The following is a 21351-nucleotide window of genomic DNA, read 5'->3' on the forward strand; positions in this document are numbered from 1 at the left end:
AGAGAGAGATGCAGGAGGAAAGTGAGCAGAACTAGGTGAGGGGAACATTTTTTTTTCCTGTCTCTTCTTTTCCCTTACTTTTTTTCTCTTTTTATTTATTTATTTATTTATTTTATTTTTTTATTTTTTGCTGCTGCTGCTTGATTAATGTGAACATCCCACACCTTTCCTTTCCTCCTCCTCCTCCTCCTCCTCCTCCTCCTCCTCCTCCTCCTCCACCTCCTCCTCCTCCTCCTCCACCCCCCTTAATTTTCTCTTCCCTTCGCAGCCAGTACTCAATCATTGCTTTCATTCTCTCACTTCATTACCCAGTTGCACACACCATCACTACCACCACCACCACCACCATGACCTCTCTCTCTCTCTCTCTCTCTCTCTCTCTCTCTCTCTCTCTCATCTCTCTCTCTCTCTCTCTCTCTCTCTCTCTCTCTCTCTCTCTCTCTCTCTCTCTCTCTCTCTCTCTCTCTCTCTTCCAAACCTTCATATCTTCCTTTTCTCTCTCCTTCCCTCCCTCTTCTCCATTATTCCTCCATCTCCCTTTTTTTTCCCTTCCCTTCCATCACCCTACCATTGTCATCCCTCCCTTCTTTCCTCTTTCCTTCTCCTTATATCATTTATTTCCCTTCTGCCTTTCTCTTTTCTCTTTCCTATTCACCTGTCTTCCTTCCTTTTCTCTTCTCATCTTCTTCCTTCTCTTCTCCATTCCTCTTCCCTCTCGCCATCTATTTTTTTTTCTTCCTTCTTATTTCACAATCTCTACTCCACTTTCACCTATCTCCTTCCTTTTCTCTCTTTGTTATTTACCTCTCCTCCCTCCCTCCCTCCTTCCTTCCTTTCCCTTCCCTTCCCTTCTCCATTCCTTCCTTCTCTCTCTCTCTCTCTCTCTCTCTCTCTCTCTCTCTCTCTCTCTCTCTCTCTCTCTCTCTCTCTCTCCTCTCTCTCTCTCTCTCCTCTCTCTCCTCCATTTCTCTCTTTTCCTCATCCCTACTCTACCCTCCATCTTTCTCTCCCCTTTTCCTTTCCTTTTCCTTTTCATCTCTTTATCCTTCCTCATTCTCTTTCCTTCCTTTCTTCGTTTCTTTCCCCTCTCTTCTCATTCTATCTCCTCCTCCACTTCTCTCTTTTCCTCATCCTTCCTCCACCACCTCTTATCTCCTTCCTTCCCCTTTCCTTCCTCTTTCCTCTCTTCACCGTCTATCTCTCTTACTCTTCTCTCTTTCATTCATTCCTGTTTCACGTCTACCTATCTCTTTCTTCCTTCCCCTTCCTCCCTCTCCCCTCTTCCCGCTCTTCGCCATTTATATCACCTGCCCTTCCCTTTTCCTCTCTCTCTATTCCTCATCCCTCCTTCACTCACGCCTCTCTCCTTCCTTTCCCCCCCGTTCCTCGTCCCTCTCGCCTCTCCACATCACTCGTTCTTCACTTTACTATTCATAGAGTGAGTTATTATTGCTGCTGCCTCCCGCTTGCTTTTAAGAATACCAGTGATTGATTCAGATCCCGTGTTGGAAAGAGCGTGGGTTCTCCTCTAGCATAAGACCGTCAGAGAGCATCATTTCTTTAGTAGTAGTTGTAGTAGTAGTAAGTTAAGAAAGATACGAGCAGCAGCATTTATATTTCCCGTGTAGTTACAGTAGTAGTAGTAGTAGTAGTAGTAGTAGTAGTAGTAGTAGTAGTAGTAGTAGTAGTAGTAATAGTAGTAGTAGTTTCGTAACTTCACTTCACGAGAGGAGTATCTGGTTATTTCCGGAACTAAATTTCCCTTCTACTTTATTTCTATTTCTACAAATGGTTGACTTTTTTACTCTTTCGGGAGGGGCAAATTACCAGTTTTATTCATTTATATATTTATTCATCCATCCGTTTAGTTAGTTATTTCATTAGTTATTTTTTTGTGTCCGTGCCCAGTCGCCACGCATTCAAAGAAAATAGGAGGAGGGGGAGTTTTGGGAAGACACAGCCAACATCTCTTAGCATTTCCTGCCTCAGTGGTGACTAGCAGAGGGCGCAGGCGGAAAGAGAGGCCTGGGAACCTCACCTTTGGGAACTCTGTCAAGGTTGCCGGGATTACTTCACTGCCTCCACTGACTCACTGACTGACTGACTGACTGATTGAGTGAGTGAGTGAGTGAGTGAGTGAGTGTGTGTGTGTGTGTGTGTGTGTGTGTGTGTGTGTGTGTGTATGTGTGTGTGTGTGTGTGTGTGTGTGTGTGTGTGTGTGTGTGTGTGTGTGTGTGTGTGTGTGTGTGTGTGTGTGTGTGTGTGTGTGATTGCTTGATTGATTGACTTTCTGATTGATTGACTGAATGACTGTGAGTGAGTGAGTGAGTGAGTGAGTGAGTGAGTGAGTGAGTGAGTGAATAAGGGAGTGACTGACTGACTGATCGATTGATTGAGTGACTGATTGAATAATTTGTGAAGATTATTGAGACAGGTAAAGTTTTATTGATTTGATTTTTTTATTTTATTTATTTATTTAACTTTATTCCTTTATTCATTTACTGGAGCACAGGTTGGGATTAAATAATGATAGAGATAATTTTCCTATTATTGTTTTTATTATTATCATTATTACTATTATTATTACTATTATTATTATTATTATTATTATTATTTAGCTGGGTTTTTTTCGTTTTCGTTCTTTTTACTTTTTTTTTTACGCCTCTGGGCCAACCTGAGAGAGAGAGAGAGAGAGAGAGAGAGAGAGAGAGAGAGAGAGAGAGAGAGAGAGAGAGAGAGAAATTATGACCTTATGAAGAGGAGGAGGAGGAAGAGACAAGCCAACAGTCATGACCTCGTCTGTGTGTGTGTGTGTGTGTGTGTGTGCGTGTGTTTACTAGTGCCACGTTGGTATAGGTTGACGTCATGATTGCCTGAGGGGGATGATGTCATGGTGGGGGGAGGGGGGATGGTAATGGTCAGAGGGAGGGGAGGGAAGGGAGAGGAATGGGGTGTGTATTTGGGGGGAGGAAAAAGGGGAAGGAAGGTCATTTGATGTAAGAATAATGACCTGGCTTTTTCTTTTCCATTTTCTCTTTTATTTTATCTTTATTTTTTTATTTCTTTGTCTGTACATGTGTGTGTGTGTGTGTGTGTGTGTGTGTGTGTGTGTGTGTGTTTAGGGTTCACGTTACGTTACTCCTCTTTCTATGGTTTCTTGTTTCACACGTTATTCTAATATTTCACTTCTTCCTTCCTTCCTTCCTTCCTTCATTCATTCATTTCTGAAATGTGTTTTCTCTCCCTTTTCCTCCTTCCTTGTTTCCTTCTTTTTTTTTCCTTTCCTTTCCATCTTTCGTCCCTTCTTGTAATCCTTAATTGTTTTTTTTCTTTCTCTTCTCGTTGCCTTCATTAATTAATTAGTTCATTCATTCATTCATTCATTTCTTCTTCCCCTTTCTCTTCATATTTAATTTATTTCATTTTTTCTCCCTCTCTGTCTTCATTCTTTACCTCTCTCTTCTCTTTAGTTTTTCTCTTTTTTTTATCTTAATTCCTACTCCATCTTCAATCTTCTCGCTAATTTTCAGAGAGAGAGAGAGAGAGAGAGAGAGAGAGAGAGAGAGAGAGAGAGAGAGAGCTTTGCTTTCTCTTCTTACTTGTTTTCCTCCAATATCATTCTTTCCATTAATTTCTTTACTTTTTTCCTCTTCTCTTCCTCTTCCTGCTCCTCCTCCTCTTCCACCTCTTCCTCCTCTTCTTCGTAAAAATCTGAAGCTCTTTCTCTCAGGATTTATTTTTTACTCCAATTTTCTTTAAGTTTAATTATTTTCCTCCTCCTCCTCCTCCTCCTCCTCCTCCTCCTCCTCCTCCTCCTCCTCCTCCTCCTCCAGCAGGTATCACTATGCAGGGAGTTATCTGGAATGAGGAGGAGGAAGAGGAGGGAGGAAGAAGGAAGGAAGGAAGGGGGTGGGGGTTAATTGGATTTTTTTACGTGACAGGTAGGAGGAGGAGGAGGAGGAGGAAGAGGAGGAGGAGATGGTTGTGGTGCTAGTGGTGGTGGTGGTGGTGGCGGCGGTGGTGGTGGTGGTAATCAGTAAGAAAGATGGTGTAGCATTTTTATCTATGTAGTTCTTTATCTATTTAGGAGGGAGGAGGAGGAAGAAGGAGGGAGGAAGGAAGGAAGAGAAGGAGAAGGATAAGGGGAGATGATTGAAAATTTACGAAGAAAGAGATGGGAAGGATTCAGAGAGGAAGTGAAGGAAAAGAGGATAGGAAGGAAGGAATGGAAGGGGTGGAATGAGGAAAGAAAAGGAAAGGAGGAAGGAAGAAATAGAAGGAGAGGGAGAAGAGGAGATGACTGAAAATTTACGAAGAAAGAGATGGAAAGGATTGAGAGAGGAAGCGAAGGAAACGAAGATAGGAAGGAAGGAATTGAAGAAGAGGAGAGAGAGAGAGAGAGAGAGAGAGAGAGAGAGAGAGAATGGAATAATGGGCTGAGAAGGAATGAGGGAGGAAGAGAAGGAAAGGAGGATAGGAAGGAAGGATAGGAGAGAAGGGGGGAATAGGAGAGGGATAAGGGGAGATAATAAAAAAATATGAAAAAAGGGACGCGTGAGAAGAAGGAAGAGAGAGAAAGGGGTATAGGAAGGAAGGATAAAAGAGAAAGAATGAATAGAAGAATAAGGAAAGAGAATGAAAAAAAAAATTGAAGAAAGGAAAGGGAAGGGAAGAAGAGAAAGGAGGATAGGAAGGAAGGATGGTGATAGAAGGGAAGGAGAGGCAAAGGAAGATAATGGAAAATCTAAGAAAATGATAGGGAAGAGAAGGAGAGAAAAGAAAATTAAGAGAAAAACGTGAAAGAAGGAAGGAAGTTAAGTATTTAAGATAGTTGCTAAAGATTTTAACGTATTTATTGAACTTAATAAGAAAAAACAAGATTGAACGTAATTAGAAGAAAAGAAGAACAAAGAAAAAGAAGACTATTAAGCTCGAACAACAACAACGAGGACAAGAAGCACCACGAACCCTTTAATCTACTTGAGGGAAGCCCAAATAGTGAACTTACCACACTAAACTCTTAATCCAAAAATCTACGGGACTTGTGTACTAAAACTTATGCGTCTAAGTAATCAATGATGCATTTATTTTCGTACTTGTCTACTTACTTTCTACCTGCTTGTCCATCTACTCCTTTTTCTACCTCCTTTCTTGTCTACTTATCTACTTACCTTACCTACTATTTATTTATTCTATATTTGTTTATTTATCTATTTGTCTAGCCTTTTTCTTCTTACTTGTTTATTTATATATTAACTTCCTTATTTCTTTACTTCATTGTCTAACGAAACGTGTTCCCAAAGCCTCATTGAAGCCTCGGAAACAAAAACGAAGCCTCGACTCAGCTTCCCGTGTATTCCTCCGCGCGGGGGCAGCAAGTGACGCCAACTAGTACCCAGCTAGAGACTAAACATGCGTATAAACTCACTTATTTTCCTGGACACCGTGTCTTTCCTCCTATCTGCAGTGAAAAGTTGAATTGAGATCTTTGTTTAGTAATCTCAAGGCCGTGTTGCTTAGGCGAGGAGGGGAAGAAAGAAAAAAATAAGAGAAAATTACATTGTTTACATATCTCCTTTCCTCCTCCCTCTTCCCCCTCCTCTTCTTCTTCTTCCTCCTCCTCCTCGTTGCCAAATACTGTGACTTAGGAACAATCAGACTTCTTTCCTCCACGCCACTGAAGACCACGCCGCCTTGCCTCCTCCTCCTCCTCCTCCGCCTCCTCCTGCAGCGCCTCCGTCCACTCCTGCAGGATGGAAAGCACAGGTGATGGTGGTGGTGGTACGTTTTGATCTATTGCTTCTGTTCATGTTAGGTCCGTTTGTGGTTTGTGTGTTTTTTGTCAGTGGAGTTTGTGTGGTGGTGGTTGCGGTGTTATTGGTGCTGTGTAGTGGTGGTGCTTTTTGAGATTTATTTTGTGATGTGGTGGTGATGCTACAAGTGGTGTGGTGCGGTGTGGTGTGGTGATGTTGGTAGTGGTGGTGATGGTGCTGGTAGAAGGATGTGATGTGGTGGTGGTGATGATAGTGGAGTTTGTCAGTGCGGCGGTGGTGGTGATAATAGTGGTGATGGCGAGTGGTGTGGTGATATGGGTAGTGGTTTTAAGTGGTGGTAATGATAATGGTGGTAGTTGGATATATTCGATGATGGTAGTGGTGATAGTGGTGATAACAAATGTGGTGGTGGTGATAGTGGTGATAACAAATGTGGTGGTGGTGGTGGTGGTAAGTGGTGGTGGTGGTAATAGTAATTAGCGATGATTACAAGTGGTAGTTAACGGTTATACTAATACTAATGACAATTTTGGTAATAATGATAATAATAATAATAATAATAATAATAATAGTAATAATAATAATAATAATAACCAGTGATGGAGGAAACTATGTAATGATAATAATAATGGTAATGATTGCGATGGCGGTGGTGGTGGTGGTGGTGATGGTGACATGGGGGAGGAAGGAGGGTAAGATGGTAATTTGAAGGTAGCAGCAGAACTTGTATTTTGGCCTAATCACTAGTTTGTTTATCTCTGCTTAAGCCAACTAGTGTGTGTGTGTGTGTGTGTGTGTGTGTGCCCAGCAGCGTGCCAGAAACCAGGTGGGGAGTGATTGCTTGCCTGCCTTCCCCCCAACCATCTCCCCATCGTTCCTCTTCCCCTTCTCTCCCCTCCTCTTCTCACTTCTCCATTCCCCACCTCTCCCCTCTTCCCCGTACCCCTGTTCTCTTTCCTCATCGTCCCTTCCCCCTCTCCCCTCCTCCCCCTTCCCCTTCTCTCTCCTCTCGAGCCCCCACCCCTTCTCTCCCTTCCTCATCCTGTGCCCTCGTTTCCCCTCCTCGTCCCCCTACCTCTGTTCTCTCTCATCCCCTCTCCTCCACCTGTCCCCACATATATCTTGACTCCCCTCCTCACAGCCACATATCCCCCCTCCCTTCCTCCCCCACTCCACTACTACCTCCCTTTACATTCCTTGCAACTACACATTTTCCCTGTTAGTAGTAGTTGTAGTAGTAGTAATAGTAGTAGTAGGACAATTCACGTTTATTGCTATTACAGTGAACGTTATTACTGCATTTTGTTCTCATGTATTTTTCACTGTCCACTGCTACAAACATTCCTGCTACTTGCTGTGTTCTCGGGGTATGAAGGACAAAAAGCAGGACAAGCAGCAGGAGGAGGAGGAGAACGGTCGTGATTCGTAAGACCACTCCTGCGCCGCACCTCCACTACTTTCAATGGGCACTAATTGAAGCCACACTGGTTTTTAAGTGTTTTCTTACGTCCCTAGTGACAGATTAACAAGATTTCTACCATTAACAGGAGGAACGCTCTTGAGAAACGGGCTAATCATCTCTGTGGCCTTTGAAAATAGTCGCGGTGAGAGCAAAGTATTTCGGAGCACAAAATCACGTCACTTCAATATTCTATGCCTGCCACTCACAGTCATACCGTGGACCTTGAAATAACAAGCTGCATGAGCGAGATATCATAGCAGGGGGGTTAAAAATATTACCTGTGTGAGTGAAGGTTGGAGTTTGCTGTCATTATTTTATTGTTATTGATTTACTTAGAGGGAGAGAGGGAGCGGGAAGGGGTTAGGGAAAGGGAGAAGGGGAGAGAGGAGAGGCGCAACGTGTCAGGCTAAATATACCTTTGAGGCACAGTAAGGAGGCAGGGCGGGAGAAGGAGGGAGAGTAAGAGACAAGTAGGGAGAGAAAGAGACGCACAGATTATCGGTTTCATCCTATTCTTGTTTTCTTTTGACTTGTACGTTTTCTTTGTCTTGTGTGTAACTTTAACAATATTTTCCTGTACTGTATATGTCCAGTTATCTGTGTATTATGTATATATATATATGCGAACTGCCTGTATCTTATTAGAGAGAACAAGAGCAGGAAGGGAGATGTAGGGCAGAGAGAGAGAAAGAGAGAGATTACTACTACTACTACTACTACTACTACATGTTACACCAAAGGGAAGGGCGTGAGTGTAGAAAAGAAATCGGGTTAATTTTCTTTTCTTTTTCTCCCGAGACTTTTTGCGAGCGGGGTCAGTTTTTGCTGCGCGGAGTGTAATAACTCTTGGTGAGGGGGCCGTGTTTTATTTCTTTATTCCTCTCATTTGTTCCTCTTGATTATGCCACGTAGCCTCCTCCTCCTCCTCCTCCTCCTCCTCTACTCTTTTTGTCATCTTTTATTCGTTCTTTTCCTATCTTTACGTCATTCCACATGCTTCTCTTCTAAGTCTTCTTCTTCTTCTTCTTCTTGTTCTTGCTGTTGTTGTTGTTGTTGTTGTTGTTGTTGTTGTTCTTCTTCTTCTAACCTTCACCTCCATTACTCGTCTCATTGTTATTCTTCAGCTCTTCCATATTGTAATTGTTATTCTTTATCACCACCACCACCACCACCACCACCTCCTCATCTCTCACCCAGTCACAAAGCAGAACGAGAGTGACGTCAGTATGCGAGTTTTATTTCATGTATCTTATCACTTTTTTTTATTTTTTATCAGGAAACACATCCTTTTTTTTATTCAGGCAATCACGCAGTCAGTCGGTAGATTGGTATGTGTGTGTGTGTGTGTGTGTGTGTGTGTGTGTGTGTGTGTGTAGCGTGCAAACAAATATGTAGATTGAGGATGCAACTGCGTGTGAGGATTAAGTGGTTAAGTGTTTAATTGAGGAGAGAGAGAGAGAGAGAGAGAGAGAGAGAGAGAGAGAGAGAGAGAGAGAGAGATCTGTGTGTGTGTGTGTGTGTGTGTGTGTACCTACGTAGTTTCAATCCCTCCATCAACATTGCTTCACGAGGTAAGTATTCGAACCCAGGACACCCAAACGAGACAGTGACGCCATGTTATCCTTGGCCTTGGTGTGTGGGGGTGGCGGGGGAGACGGTGTGAGGGTCAAGGGAAGAGAGAGAGAGAAGGGGGGAAAGGAGCAGGAACAGAGGAGTGGTTATTGAGATGGGATGCTTCGTCATGGGGTAGGAATGGTGGTGGTGATGGTGGTAGTAGTAGTAGTAGTAGTAGTAGTAGTAGGGATTAATTATTACTTTAACTTTTAGTAACAACAAAATGTAGTTGATCTATTTTTTTTTTTTTTTTTTTTTGTTATTTTTGTATTTGTAAAAAAAAAAAGAAAATGAATGAAGTAAATGAAAAGTAATGAAAAGTAAAAGAAAATCGTTGAAGATCTAATTGTTTTTTTTTTTGTTATTTTTGTATTTGTAAAAAAAAGAAAAGAAAGAAAAGTAAAAGAAAATCACTAATTCAGTTTAAGATATTTTAAAGAATTCATCATAAAGGCGAAAAATATAAATCTTACATTTTCCTAAGTGATTAAGCAAAAAAACGTCAACCACAAAAATTTTAATAAAAACCCAGGCCATAAAACGTATTTTCTCTTTATAATGCTCAGCAAAATATCAACACTTAACGAACTTTATTAGAAACTCAGTTGATAAAAACGTTTCATCAGATTATCGACGTTGAGACCTGTAATAAAAAAAATAAAGATGGTAAAGAAAAAAAAACTATTGAAGCACTTTTTTTCACTGAAATAAAAGAAAATATAAAAAAATATATACATAGATAAATAGATAAACGATAACTATTCTAACATAACCTGTACCTGTTTTCTACTGTTATTTTTTGTACGTGTTTCTCTGCGACCGCTCACCTGGCCTCCGTGTTCACTAACCTTGTAATTAATGGCATTCCCTTCGACTCCACCATTTCCTTGAGGGCGCGCCTCGCTATTTGCCCAGCTCTTCGTCTTAATTAATAACGTGATTCCTTTAATTAATTCCTCGCGCCCTGTGTCTTTTATACTCTCTCTCTCTCTCTCTCTCTCTCTCTCTCTCTCTCTCTCTCTCTCTCTCTCTCTCTCTCTCTCTCTCTCTCTCTCTCTCAGGTAGAAACCGAAGGAGTCGTTTTGGAGAGAGGAAAAATAGGAAGAGAAATAGTAGTAGTAGGATGATAAGGAGTAAGAGGAGGAGGAGGAGTAGAAGGAGGAGGGGGGTGCAGGTGCAGTGGGAAAGTAAAGGAGAAAGGAAATAAGAGAAAGAAGGGAGAGAAATAAGAAAATAAAAGTTTTCTACAAATATATCAGTGGAGAGAGAGAGAGAGAGAGAGAGAGAGAGAGAGAGAGAGAGAGAGAGAGGTGAAGATGGTGACGGTGATGACGATGAAGCTTCCGGGTGGAGGAGGAGACGGCGGTGGTAGTGGTGCGTGTTTGCTGAGTGCAGTTTGTTTGTTCGTTTGTTCGTCTTGGTTCTAACCTTGAAATTCATTCGCTGTTTACCATCTAGTGTCTTCTTCCCTCCTCCTCCTCCTCCTCCTCCAACCATTCATTATCTCTCCGCCATTTTCCCTCTCCTCCTCCGCCTCCTATATCATTTTTCCCTCTTCATATTTCGTTCCCTTCTTCCTCGTCTTTTTCTCCCTTTTCTTTCCATCTTCCATATATTTTTTTCTTATTTTATTTTATTCTTTTTCGCCTCCCATTCCTTCTTCCTCTCCTTCTTCTCTCTCCATCCAGTTTTTTTTTTTTTTTTTTTTTTTTGTTGTTCTTTATTTTCATCTTTTCCAGTTCCTTACCTCACCTCCTTCATTTCTTCACTTCCTCTCTTTCCCTCCCTCCCTCCCTTCCTTGCTCCCTCTTTCCTTTCCTTCTTATTTTTTTTTCCTACATCTTCTCTTCGTCCTCCTTTTTCACCCTTCCTACACTTATTCTCACTTCTGGCTGGTCACACACACACACACACACACACACACACACACACACACACACACACACACACACACACCTCAGTAACCTTGAGTAATCCTGACCACGTATTGCAACACGCACACACACACACACACACACACACACACACACACACACACACACACACACACACACACACACACACACACACACACACACACACACACACACACACACCCCACAAACGCGTATCATTATCATTCACCTGGCCGGAAATAATAGATTCCACACCCCTTATCCAATCCCCTCGACCACCACCACATCATCACCACATTTACCGCATCACACCCGGCCACTCCACACACACACACACACACACACACACACACACCTCTGTACCTTTCCACGTCACATCCACGCTCGTATCCTTTCCTGCTTCGCCTTTCCTTCCCACCACCATCCACCTTCACCACACGCCTGTAGAGTCTCTCAACCCCGTCACCCCTTCTTCCCTTCACCGTCCCTTCATTCCCATTCGCTCCCACATACCTCTTGCATTCCTTAAGCGGATCAACCCATCACCTCCTCTTCCTCCTCTGTGTAAAGTGGTCATCCCGCATTTGGAGAGAAGACAGACAGACATAGACGGACAGATAGACAGACAGACACCAGGGAGGATGTGACAGACTGACAGACATTGAAATGACATAGACAGAAAAACACACAGTAAAAGTGGAGCCAATATTTGATACATACATACATACATACATACATACATACATACATACATACAGATAGACACAGTCACAGTAAAAATAGAACCAATATAGTTACATAGAAAAACAGGCCACAGCAGACCTTGCGGTCTTCACGAGGTGACCTCACCTAGGACTACTAAGGTGATAGTAGAAGAAAAGTACAGAAAAACTGAAGGCTCTCTCACCACCCTCCACTTCCTCCGGCATAAGCCGAACAGGAAAACAGGTCGGAAAGAAATATTTTACGGATTAGGGAAAAAAAAACACGATGGAAATTTCATAGTAAAGAGAAATGAGGTGCCCCCACTTCCTGAAGGAAATGGCAAGAAAGTTAATCACTAACAAACAAACGCTGTTAGCCGCAGATTGCAGGCAAAATATTTGTCAAGATGGCGTTTAAAAGTCTCTACGGTGTTGCAGTCTACCATGTCTCGGGGAAGCCCATTCCATAGATTTACTACTCGGTGGAAAAAAAATCACTTTTTGATTCATGAGAGTTGAAGGATTTTCCCGCAATTTTGCAACCGTTTCTTCGCGTGTAACTTGAAGAGTCTGTCGTGAAATACTTACTGCAGTCCATGTTATCAGCGCCTTTTGATGATTTTAAACACCTGTATTAAGTTTTCTTTGTGTTAATGGAAATAGATTTAATTCTTTAAGACTCTCTTTGTATGATTTGTTTCGAAGGCTTGGTATCATTTTTGTTAGTCTACGCTGAACTCTAATTTATCAATCTCTTCCTGGCAATAAGGGCACCATGCGTGAACGCAATATTCCAAAAGGGGACGGACTAAAGAGTTATACAAAGTGAGGATTGTATCCTTAGATTTGTATTCAAAAGATCTGCCGATTAAGTCAATTATTTTATTCGCTTTCTTTACGGCTTCTGAACATTGTTAGCTAGGTTTTAAGCTACTCGATATTGTTACTCCTAAATCAATTTCGCTGTCAACACTTAAGTTGGGTACCATTTAAAATATACTTTGCTTTCTCGTTTCTATACGATAAAACAGCTCTCTAGCTAAAACAGCTTCTATGAAGTTAGGTGTTCTGAGACGTCTCCGCCAGTTTTTCTCACCCCCCCAGCTGCTAACTCTGTACAAGGGCCTTATCCGTCCATGTATGGAGTATGCTTCACATGTCTGGGGGGGTTCCACTCATACTGCTCTTCTAGACAGGGTGGAATCAAAAGCTTTTCGTCTCATCAACTCCTCTCCTCTAACTGACTGTCTTCAGCCTCTCTCTCACCGCCGCAATGTTGCATATCTAGCTGTCTTCTACCGCTATTTTCATGCTAACTGCTCTTCTGATCTTGCTAACTGCATGCCTCCCCTCCTTCCGCGGCCTCGCTGCACAAGACTTTCTTCTTTCTCTCACCCCTATTCTGTCCAGCTCTCTAACGCAAGAGTTAACCAGTATTCTCAATCATTCATCCCTTTCTCTGGTAAACTCTGGAACTCCCTGCCTGCTTCTGTATTTCCACCTTCCTATGACTTGAATTCCTTCAAGAGGGAGGTTTCAAGACACCTATTCATCAATTTTTGACCACTGCTTTGACCCTTTTATGGGACTGGCATTTCAGTGGGCATATTTTTTTATTGGATTTTTGTTGCCCTTAGCCAGTGTCCTTCCTACATAAAAAAAAAATAAAAAATGTGAAGCATTTTGCACTTATCTGCATTAAAACTCATTTGCCAGGTTTGCCCCCACTCTGACAACTTGTCTAGATTTTTCTGCATTTCTATTACCTGTTCGTTAGTGACTACGGAATTCGCTATTTTGGTGTCATCAGCAAACTTCGATATTATACTGGTAACATCCTCATCTGTGTCGTTAATATAAACAAGGAAGAGAACAGGTCCTAAGACTGACCCCTGTGGCACCCCGATGGTTACGTTGGTCCACTTGGATGCTTTTCCATTTATTACTATTTTTAGTTTACGGTTGTTTAGCCAGTTTTCTACCCATCTCAGCACGTCGCCTTGGATACCAACTGATTTTAATTTAATCAGTAAACGTTTGTGAGGGACTTTGTCGAAGACTTTTTGAAAATCAAGATATATTATATCTTGATTCACTTTACTCTCGTCATACTGGTTCAGAATATCATAGAAGTCTTTAAGAGGTTCGTCAAACAAGAGTGTTTGTTGCCGAAGCCGTGTTGAGTATTTCGAGGTAAGTTTTCTTCTTCTAAGTGATTAACGAGTTTATCTCTAATCAAGCATTTTGCATACGACTGAGGTTAAGCTAATTGGCTGGTAATTACATGGCAAAGATTTTACTGCCTTTTTTGAAAATCTAAGTTACGTTAGCAAGCTTCCACTCATCAGTCATTGTACCGAACTGCAGGGATTTATTGGACAATACGGTCAGTGGTTTAACTATTTCGGATTTCGCTTCTTTTGAGATGCGGGATGAGATCGTGTCAGGTCCGGGTGACTTGCTTACTTCAAATTTATCATTTTGACACGTCACTTTGTTATACTGATGCTTAGGACGTCTTTGTTATTAATTTGGACTGCTGGCGCCGTAGGGATGTCACTGAGGTCTTCTTCTGTAAATACTGAGGCAAAGAAAGTGTTAAGAATGTTACTAATTTGCTCCTTGTCATTAGTGTAATCTCCATTTTCGTTAATTTTAGGTCCAATAGTTAAAGTAATCACTCGCTTCTGCTTGATGAAGCTATAAAATTCCTTCGGGTTCATTTTGAGTCTGGTTCGCAACATGTACTTCAATGGACCTTCTGCTGTGTTTGATTAACCTCTACTTTACGTCTTAACTCAACGAATCTAGTGCGTTCCTCGTTATTACTGAGGGACTTTAATCTGTTATGGGCATCCCTCTTGGCATGCGAGCATTCAGTTATTTGTGTGTTCCACCACTTAGGATTGATGTTTTGAGTGGGACGACGATTTTTCATAGGTACGCATTCTTGCATTGCTTTTAAGTGTCTATCCATGAAAAATTACCAGTGAGCATTAATATTTGTGTTGGTGCGTAAGTGACTCCAGTCGATTTGGTTAAGCACTGATTTGAGTTTACTGAAATTTGCTTTTCTGTAGTCAGGAACTTTTTCTTTTGCTTTTATTTGACTTGTTGGCCATGAAGTTTATAATGAAGGTGATTGCGCGGTGGTCACTATTACCAAACCCCTCGCCGACATTCAGATTTTCTACTAATTCATCATTCATAGCAAGCACGAGGTTAAGGACATTGTTATCACGTGTCGGGTTTTGCACAAATTATTATACAGGTTATTATACAGGTCGTGTCCATGATGAGGTGAGTGATTCGCCCCACTTAGTCACCGGTAGATTAAAATCTCCAAGGATTGCGGCGTCGTGTGTGTCACTTATCTCGCTAATTTGGTGGAAAATGTCGCTGTCAGTTAGGACTGGCTGGGCTGGCGGTCTGAACATAAGAGCTAATGCTAGTTTTGTCTCGTAATTGTTCTTTAATAAAATAAATAGTATCTACGTTTGCAATGAGAGGTTTTGATAATAGAATTGGGTTGAGACTGGCTTTGATGTAGAATAAGATGCCGCCTCCATTTTTATTTACACGACTTTTTTTCATATATTATGTAACCGGTAATTTTATATTCTGCTATATAGTCCCTGACTTCTTCATTTAACCATGACTTTGTTACGCCTCTTATATCGTAGTCTTCTGTGAATGCTATTTTCTCTAACTCTGAAAATTTGTTACGCAAGCTACGAGCGTTCACATAGAAGACCTTAAGCTTATTTCGAGTAGGTGGGAGGGGGGGGGTGGCGGAATCTTCTACATGGATGAGGCTGCGCGATCCTGCTGGGCGTTTTTTGGCCTGAAACCAGAAACTTTGTTACTTAGCAGCCTCCCGAGTCATGCTGCTCCCACCCCGTTGAGGTGCAAACCGTCCTAGACAGACATACAGACACACACACACACACACACACACACACACACACACACACACACACACACACACACACACACACACACACACACACACACACACACACACACACAATTCCAGACGGAAGAAACAAAAAGAGACACACACACATGCACAGAGAAACAAGACAGACACAAACACATACTAAATAGGCGAGAGAGGTGACCTTACGTTCCTGCTTCATGTGACCTTCCCGCCAGGTGAAGAGGAGGAGGAGGAGGAGGAGGTCGCTGGAATACGTGGTAATTTTTCATAGTGTTCTGGAGTTTGTGATTACTGCACTAAATGACTCACAGACTGACGGGCATGCTCTTTTTCTGGGTTGAGAGAGAGAGAGAGAGAGAGAGAGAGAGAGAGAGAGAGAGAGAGAGAGAGAGAGAGAGAGAGAGAGAGAGAGAGAGAGAGAGTACGGATATAAAGGTGTTGGATAATCTTGTGTGTGTGTGTGTGTGTGTGTGTGTATGTGTGTGTCCGATTTGAGTGTGTACTGTACGTGAGAGAGAGAGAGAGAGAGAGAGAGAGAGAGAGAGAGAGAGAGAGAGAGAGAGAGAGAGAGAGAGAGAGAGAGGGGTGGGGGGATGGCAATTAGGACGGACAAGGAGGCACAGGAGACTTAATGAAGAAGGAAAAGAGAAGAAAATGGAAACGGAGGAAGAAAGCATTAGAGAGCAGAAAAAGTCCTTTATTTCATATTTTCATTTTCACTTCATTTTATTTATGTATCTGGTTTCGTTGCTTGTAATATAATTTTTCTCTTGTCTTTGCCTCGTCATTTTCTTTCCCCCTCCTCCTCTCTCTCCATTCGTTATTTTCTGCCTGTAGCTCCCTCTCATCTTCATTTACTTGGTTCTCCTTTACTTCGTTTCTCTTGTCGTTAATTTATCCCCCTCTCTCTATTTATCTTTCTCCCTCTCTTGCATCCATCCCCTCCTTCATTTTCTTCCTCAATAATTTACTCGTTTGCTGAATCTCTCTCTCTCTCTCTCTCTCTCTCTCTCTCTCTCTCTCTCTCTCTCTCTCTCTCTCTCTCTCTCTCTCTCTCTCACATGCCCTTGACCATAACTCTCATCTCTCCTCGCCTCGAAACCTTTTTTTCCTCCTCCTCCTCCTCCTCCTCCTCCTCCTCCTCCTCCTCCTCCTCCTCCTCCTCTTCCTCCTCCCCATGACGTCATCTAGGGGTTCATGGGCAGCCTTGACCTTGAACTCCAGGTAGGAGGGTTTACCTGAGCTTACCTGCGCCATTGTTCTCAGGTATTTAGGTGGTGGTGGTGGTGGTTCGTCTCCTACGTACATTTTTTTATTATTATTTTCTATGTTAGTGTGCTATTTTATTTTATTTTATTTTATTTTTATTTTTTTTGCGGAGGGACAGTGTTGTTAGTTGATTTTTTTCTATTTTTTCGAACTGCTATTTTCTAGTTGAATTTCTAGTACTAGTAATGGTAATTGTATGTTCATGATAGTAGTAGTAGTAGCCGTAGTAGTATATTCGTGGTAATACGAGCAATAGTAGTGCTATAGTGTATTCGTCACGATAGAAGTAGTGTTGTTTGTAGTAATATAGTAATAATGTTCTTGATAGTAGTAGTGGTGGTAGAAGTGTCAGCATTAGTGGTGACTAGTAGGAAAAGCAGTATCTAACACAACAGCGACAGCAAGAGTAGCAGCAGTACCACACTGCTATCGATTTGTGAAGGTAAAGATTATACCATGATATGTGTAATACCTCCCTCCCCGCAGCACCAGACAGTCCACGTTGCGGCGCCCCGCGAGGGTTGCCCAGGGAAGGAGGAAAGATAATAGATAATGAACCTAATTGGTGTGCCACGCTGCCAGTTCAGCATAATCAGTGTTGCATCAGCTCTGACCGTCACTTGCTTATCTGGCATGCTTCATTATCTCTGGTAGGGAAGTTGGTCTCTCTCTCTCTCTCTCTCTCTCTCTCTCTCTCTCTCTCTCTCTCTCTCTCTCTCTCTCTCTCTCTCTCTCTCTCTCTCTCTCTCTCTCTCTCTCTCTCTCTCTCAATTCATTAGTTTTATCTTCCATTTCCAAAACATTTTCATCTTTCCTATCATTATGTTCATTTCCTGCTTCTTTTAATTTCGTCTTTTTCACTGTGTTTCATTTTCCTTGTTATTTTCTTCTTTACTTTTGTTTCTTCCATCACACGTCGTATTCCTTCCCGCAGATTCACTGAATCACGTCTCACCTCCTCTCCGCCGCACCTCACCACATCTCTTATTCCTTATCTCTCTTTTCATGTTTTCTTTATCTGTGAAAACTGCAGGATGAAAACAGAATCGAATATCTCGTCATCAGTTTCTTTACCTTCACCTCTCTTTGCCTGTCTCACCTTCGTACTCCAGGATTTGAAAACCGTAGATTTTCACTATCATGTCTCTCCATCTTTCTCCCTCTTCGCTATTTTTCTCCTCCTGTCTTTCCAGTCTTTCTCACACCTCCTCGTCTTCCTCATCTCCCTCTTCGCTATTTTTCACCTCCTGTCTTTCCAGTCTTTCTCACACCTCCTCGTCTTCCTCATCTAATCTTTCTTGGTTTTCCTTTCAATCTCAATGTCTATCCTTCGTCGTTTTCATTTTCCCATTATCCGTGAGAATAAAATTAAATTAACCTCTTAGCCACTTCATATCCTCCGTCTTTCCTTCTCTCCTCGTCGTCTTCCTTACATCTCTCCAGCCCTTTCTTCCTTGCTCGTCTTCCTCCTCTTCTCCTGCCTTTCCTATGCTATGAAAATCGTAGATCAAAGGTTTGTCCAATTGTGGGGTCGAGTTAGGGTAATGAATATTCAGACTCGCTCGTTAGTGGTTCCCGGTGACTGTGTGAGGCTGCCAACTTGGAAGAACTCTTGGTAGGTCCGCCAGAGGGCTCGAAAGGTTGTGATGCTATTGGCCATTGGTGTAACTTCGTATTCTGAAACCTCTGCGCCGCACCTCCACTACTTTCAATACGCTGTAGTAGCTGAAGTGACACGGGTTTCTAAGGATATGTTTACGGTTTTAGTGACGGATCTACCGCATTTCTACATGATTAACAGGAGAAACGGGCTTGAGAACACAGCTAATTATTTCTGTGGCCTTTGATATTAGTCTTCGTACGAGAGCAGAGCGTTTCTCACAACGAGTCTCGGTAAGGTGATGGTAGCGAGTGTATTTTTATCTATACATTTTTATTATTCTCCTACAAGAATTACTCTGTTGACATCGCAGCATTAAGGTACTACACAACTTGTTAGCTAATACTGGATGTAACTGCAGGAAACTAGACAAATCTTGCATTTTTTTTCCTACGCTAGTTTATCAATCATATCACTTCCTTCCTGCTTCCCCTCTCCCCTCTTGTAATTAATGCAATATCCCTCTTAACAAATTGCAGGTGTAATGTTCATTCTGTCACTTCTCTAAGTTACAAATCAGTTAAAACTTGCTCCTCCTCTTTGTTGATCTGCCGGCGATGTGAGGCGGCGGTGGTGGCTGTGGCGGCTGTCCCTAACTTTTCCTCCTTTCTGTCACTGGCTTGTTATTGTTGTTAAGTTATAGTTAGGGCCTTGTTAACAGAGAGAGAGAGAGAGAGAGAGAGAGAGAGAGAGAGAGAGAGAGAGAGAGAGAGAGAGAGAGAGAGAGAGAGAGAGAGAGAGAGGGGGGGGGTGAAGATAAAATCAGGAACTACAAAAATAGAGCTTTTTTCATTATTCATCACGTGACGTCAAGATAAGGCCAACAGTATAACAACAGTATGTACAGTAGTACAGTGAACTTGCTGATACCTTTGTTAACCTGTCTGTCACACCTGTTTCTCTCCCTCCTCCCTTAATGATTCAGACTCGTTACGGTTTCTTTTGTATTTAACGAACTATCCCTGAGTAAACAAACACATGTTCTTTAAGGGAGTAAATTGCAAGGCAATAAGTTTATTTCTTCGCCTCGTTTAATGAACCAGGCTTTGAAAATAGCTGAAATGTGTAGGAGTGAAATGCTGACGAGGTTTAAATGTCGCTGACGTGTACGTGCGTGTGTGCGTCGAAACGAACAAGTAGCTGAATCAGATCTCGAACGATATCGCAAGTGTTGGCGAGAGACAGGTGAGAGGACTATGTATTAAGCGAGACAGGAGACTAGCGACTATATACCTTCTCTTGCCTTGCAGAGGGTGGCGGGATGGCCGTGATGGGGGCGACGAGGAGGATGTGCCGCTGGTGCCCCACTCGAGCACTGCGTCGTGGCGTGTACTTCCTGCTGCTGTGGTGCTCCCTCTGCTACCTTGTCTTCAGGTGAGTGTGTGTTGTGGGTGTGGTGATTTCTTGCTTCCCTTTCCAGGTATTTTATATTTATAGTCTTTTCTTCTTGTTTGCTTCCTTCTTCAGGTGTTTTGTGGTATTTTCGTCTCGTCTGCTTTCTTCAGATTTTTTTTATTGTGCTTCCATGTATTTTATCTATCCGTTCTACTTTTGGTGGTGTAGGTTTGTCATATTCTTCGTAACATGCCTGCTGTGATTTGTTCATCTAGTGTAGCTATGTTTTCTGTCTGCTGCACCCATCTTTCTCCTATATTGTAGCTTATTGTATTTACTCTAAGTGGCTGTTTCCTATGCTATAGCTAGTATAGGAGCTGTCACGTGTAGGCTTGATGGCTGCTTTTTTTTTTTTTTTTTTTTTTTCTCTCTATTTTTAGTAGTATTTTCTTCTCTCTAGCTGGCATTTTTTTTTCTTTACTGCCTTGTCTCCCTCCTATATTGTAGTTATTTTTTTTTTTTTTTTACGTCAGTGAATTTTTCCTCTGATAAAAAGTACGTAGTATCTTTGTCCTCATCCTATAACTGGTATTCTCTTTTTCTACTGCATCTTTCTCATACTTCTGGCAAAATTTTCTTTACTATACGTAATTTTTTTCTATACTGGAGCTAGTTTACTCTTTACTACTCTTGCAGGTATTTTCTTTCTCTTACCTACAGCTTGTTTTCTTTCTTTACTCTGGATTTTCCTCACTTGTAATTAATCATTGTGGTTTGTATGGATGTTTTCATGATTCCAGTGATAGTTTGCAACACCAGTGGAACAAGACGCAAATAAGAACGCAACTAATCATTCTTGTGGCCTTTACAAAGTAAACAAAGCGTTCTATATAATACAGACCCTGACAGCAGGAAATTCTTTTAACTCTTTCACTGCTTGACATTCACTCTCATAATCACCCACAACTTTTCAGGCTTTTTTTTTTATTATTATTATTTATTATACAGTGCTCCAAATGTCAATCAACACAGGACGAGCACAGTATTAAAAGGGCTAACTTGTTCTTAACTACACTAGTTGGGTCACTGGTAACCAGATACGAGTTCCCACAGTGGTGTCACCTTCACACAGGCACGAGTACCAATACCTACCTACCTGTACTGCCACTTGGACCAAGGCGGTGTCGTGCATAACTAGTAGTGGAGACTCATCTTCAACTTATAAGGGCAGTTATAAATGATTCAGTCCTGCTCCATCCATGTGTGCTTTACATCAAGTACCGTTTTGCAAGTCAAAAAGTTGTTTGTAAGCCTCCTGTAACATCTGTTTTGAATATACAGTTATATATATATATACTCAGTGTAAAGTTTAGACTGGCACCTTCAGCTGGCCTTTCTTATAACATTTTATTGCCCTAGGCCCAGAGCCTCACTTACATAAAAGAACTTGTTACATTATGAGGATGATACAACCATGAAGTTTTATATATATATATATATATATATATATATATATATATATATATATATATATATATATATATATATATATATATAATATTATATGTATATATGAGATTTATTAAATATGTAATGAAATTTGTCTACTCAGGTGAGGAAATGTTACCATATTACACGTCCATACTGGCATATTAAAGTGGGAGAGGAGGAATACTTTGAAAAGAGTATTTACAATTA

At 41.7% G+C, this 21351-nt stretch overlaps 1 protein-coding gene across 7 annotated transcripts in view; it reads left to right on the forward strand.

The window, feature by feature from the left end:
• Positions 1-21351, forward strand: part of LOC135111739 (uncharacterized) — a 232388-nt gene that overhangs the window by 205687 nt on the left and 5350 nt on the right. For 4 of the 7 annotated variants that reach the window (XM_064025414.1, XM_064025413.1, XM_064025415.1 and 1 more), the window contains one exon: positions 19569-19692. In XM_064025414.1, the coding sequence (XP_063881484.1) occupies positions 19569-19692 (124 nt within the window). Of the gene's footprint in view, positions 1-5331; positions 5782-8575; positions 8808-19568; positions 19693-21351 lie in introns of those variants that run through there. The other 3 variants (XM_064025416.1, XM_064025419.1, XM_064025420.1) reach the window with 3 other exon arrangements.

Source organism: Scylla paramamosain, chromosome 22, assembly GCF_035594125.1.
Source record: "Scylla paramamosain isolate STU-SP2022 chromosome 22, ASM3559412v1, whole genome shotgun sequence".
Taxonomy (NCBI): domain Eukaryota; kingdom Metazoa; phylum Arthropoda; class Malacostraca; order Decapoda; family Portunidae; genus Scylla; species Scylla paramamosain.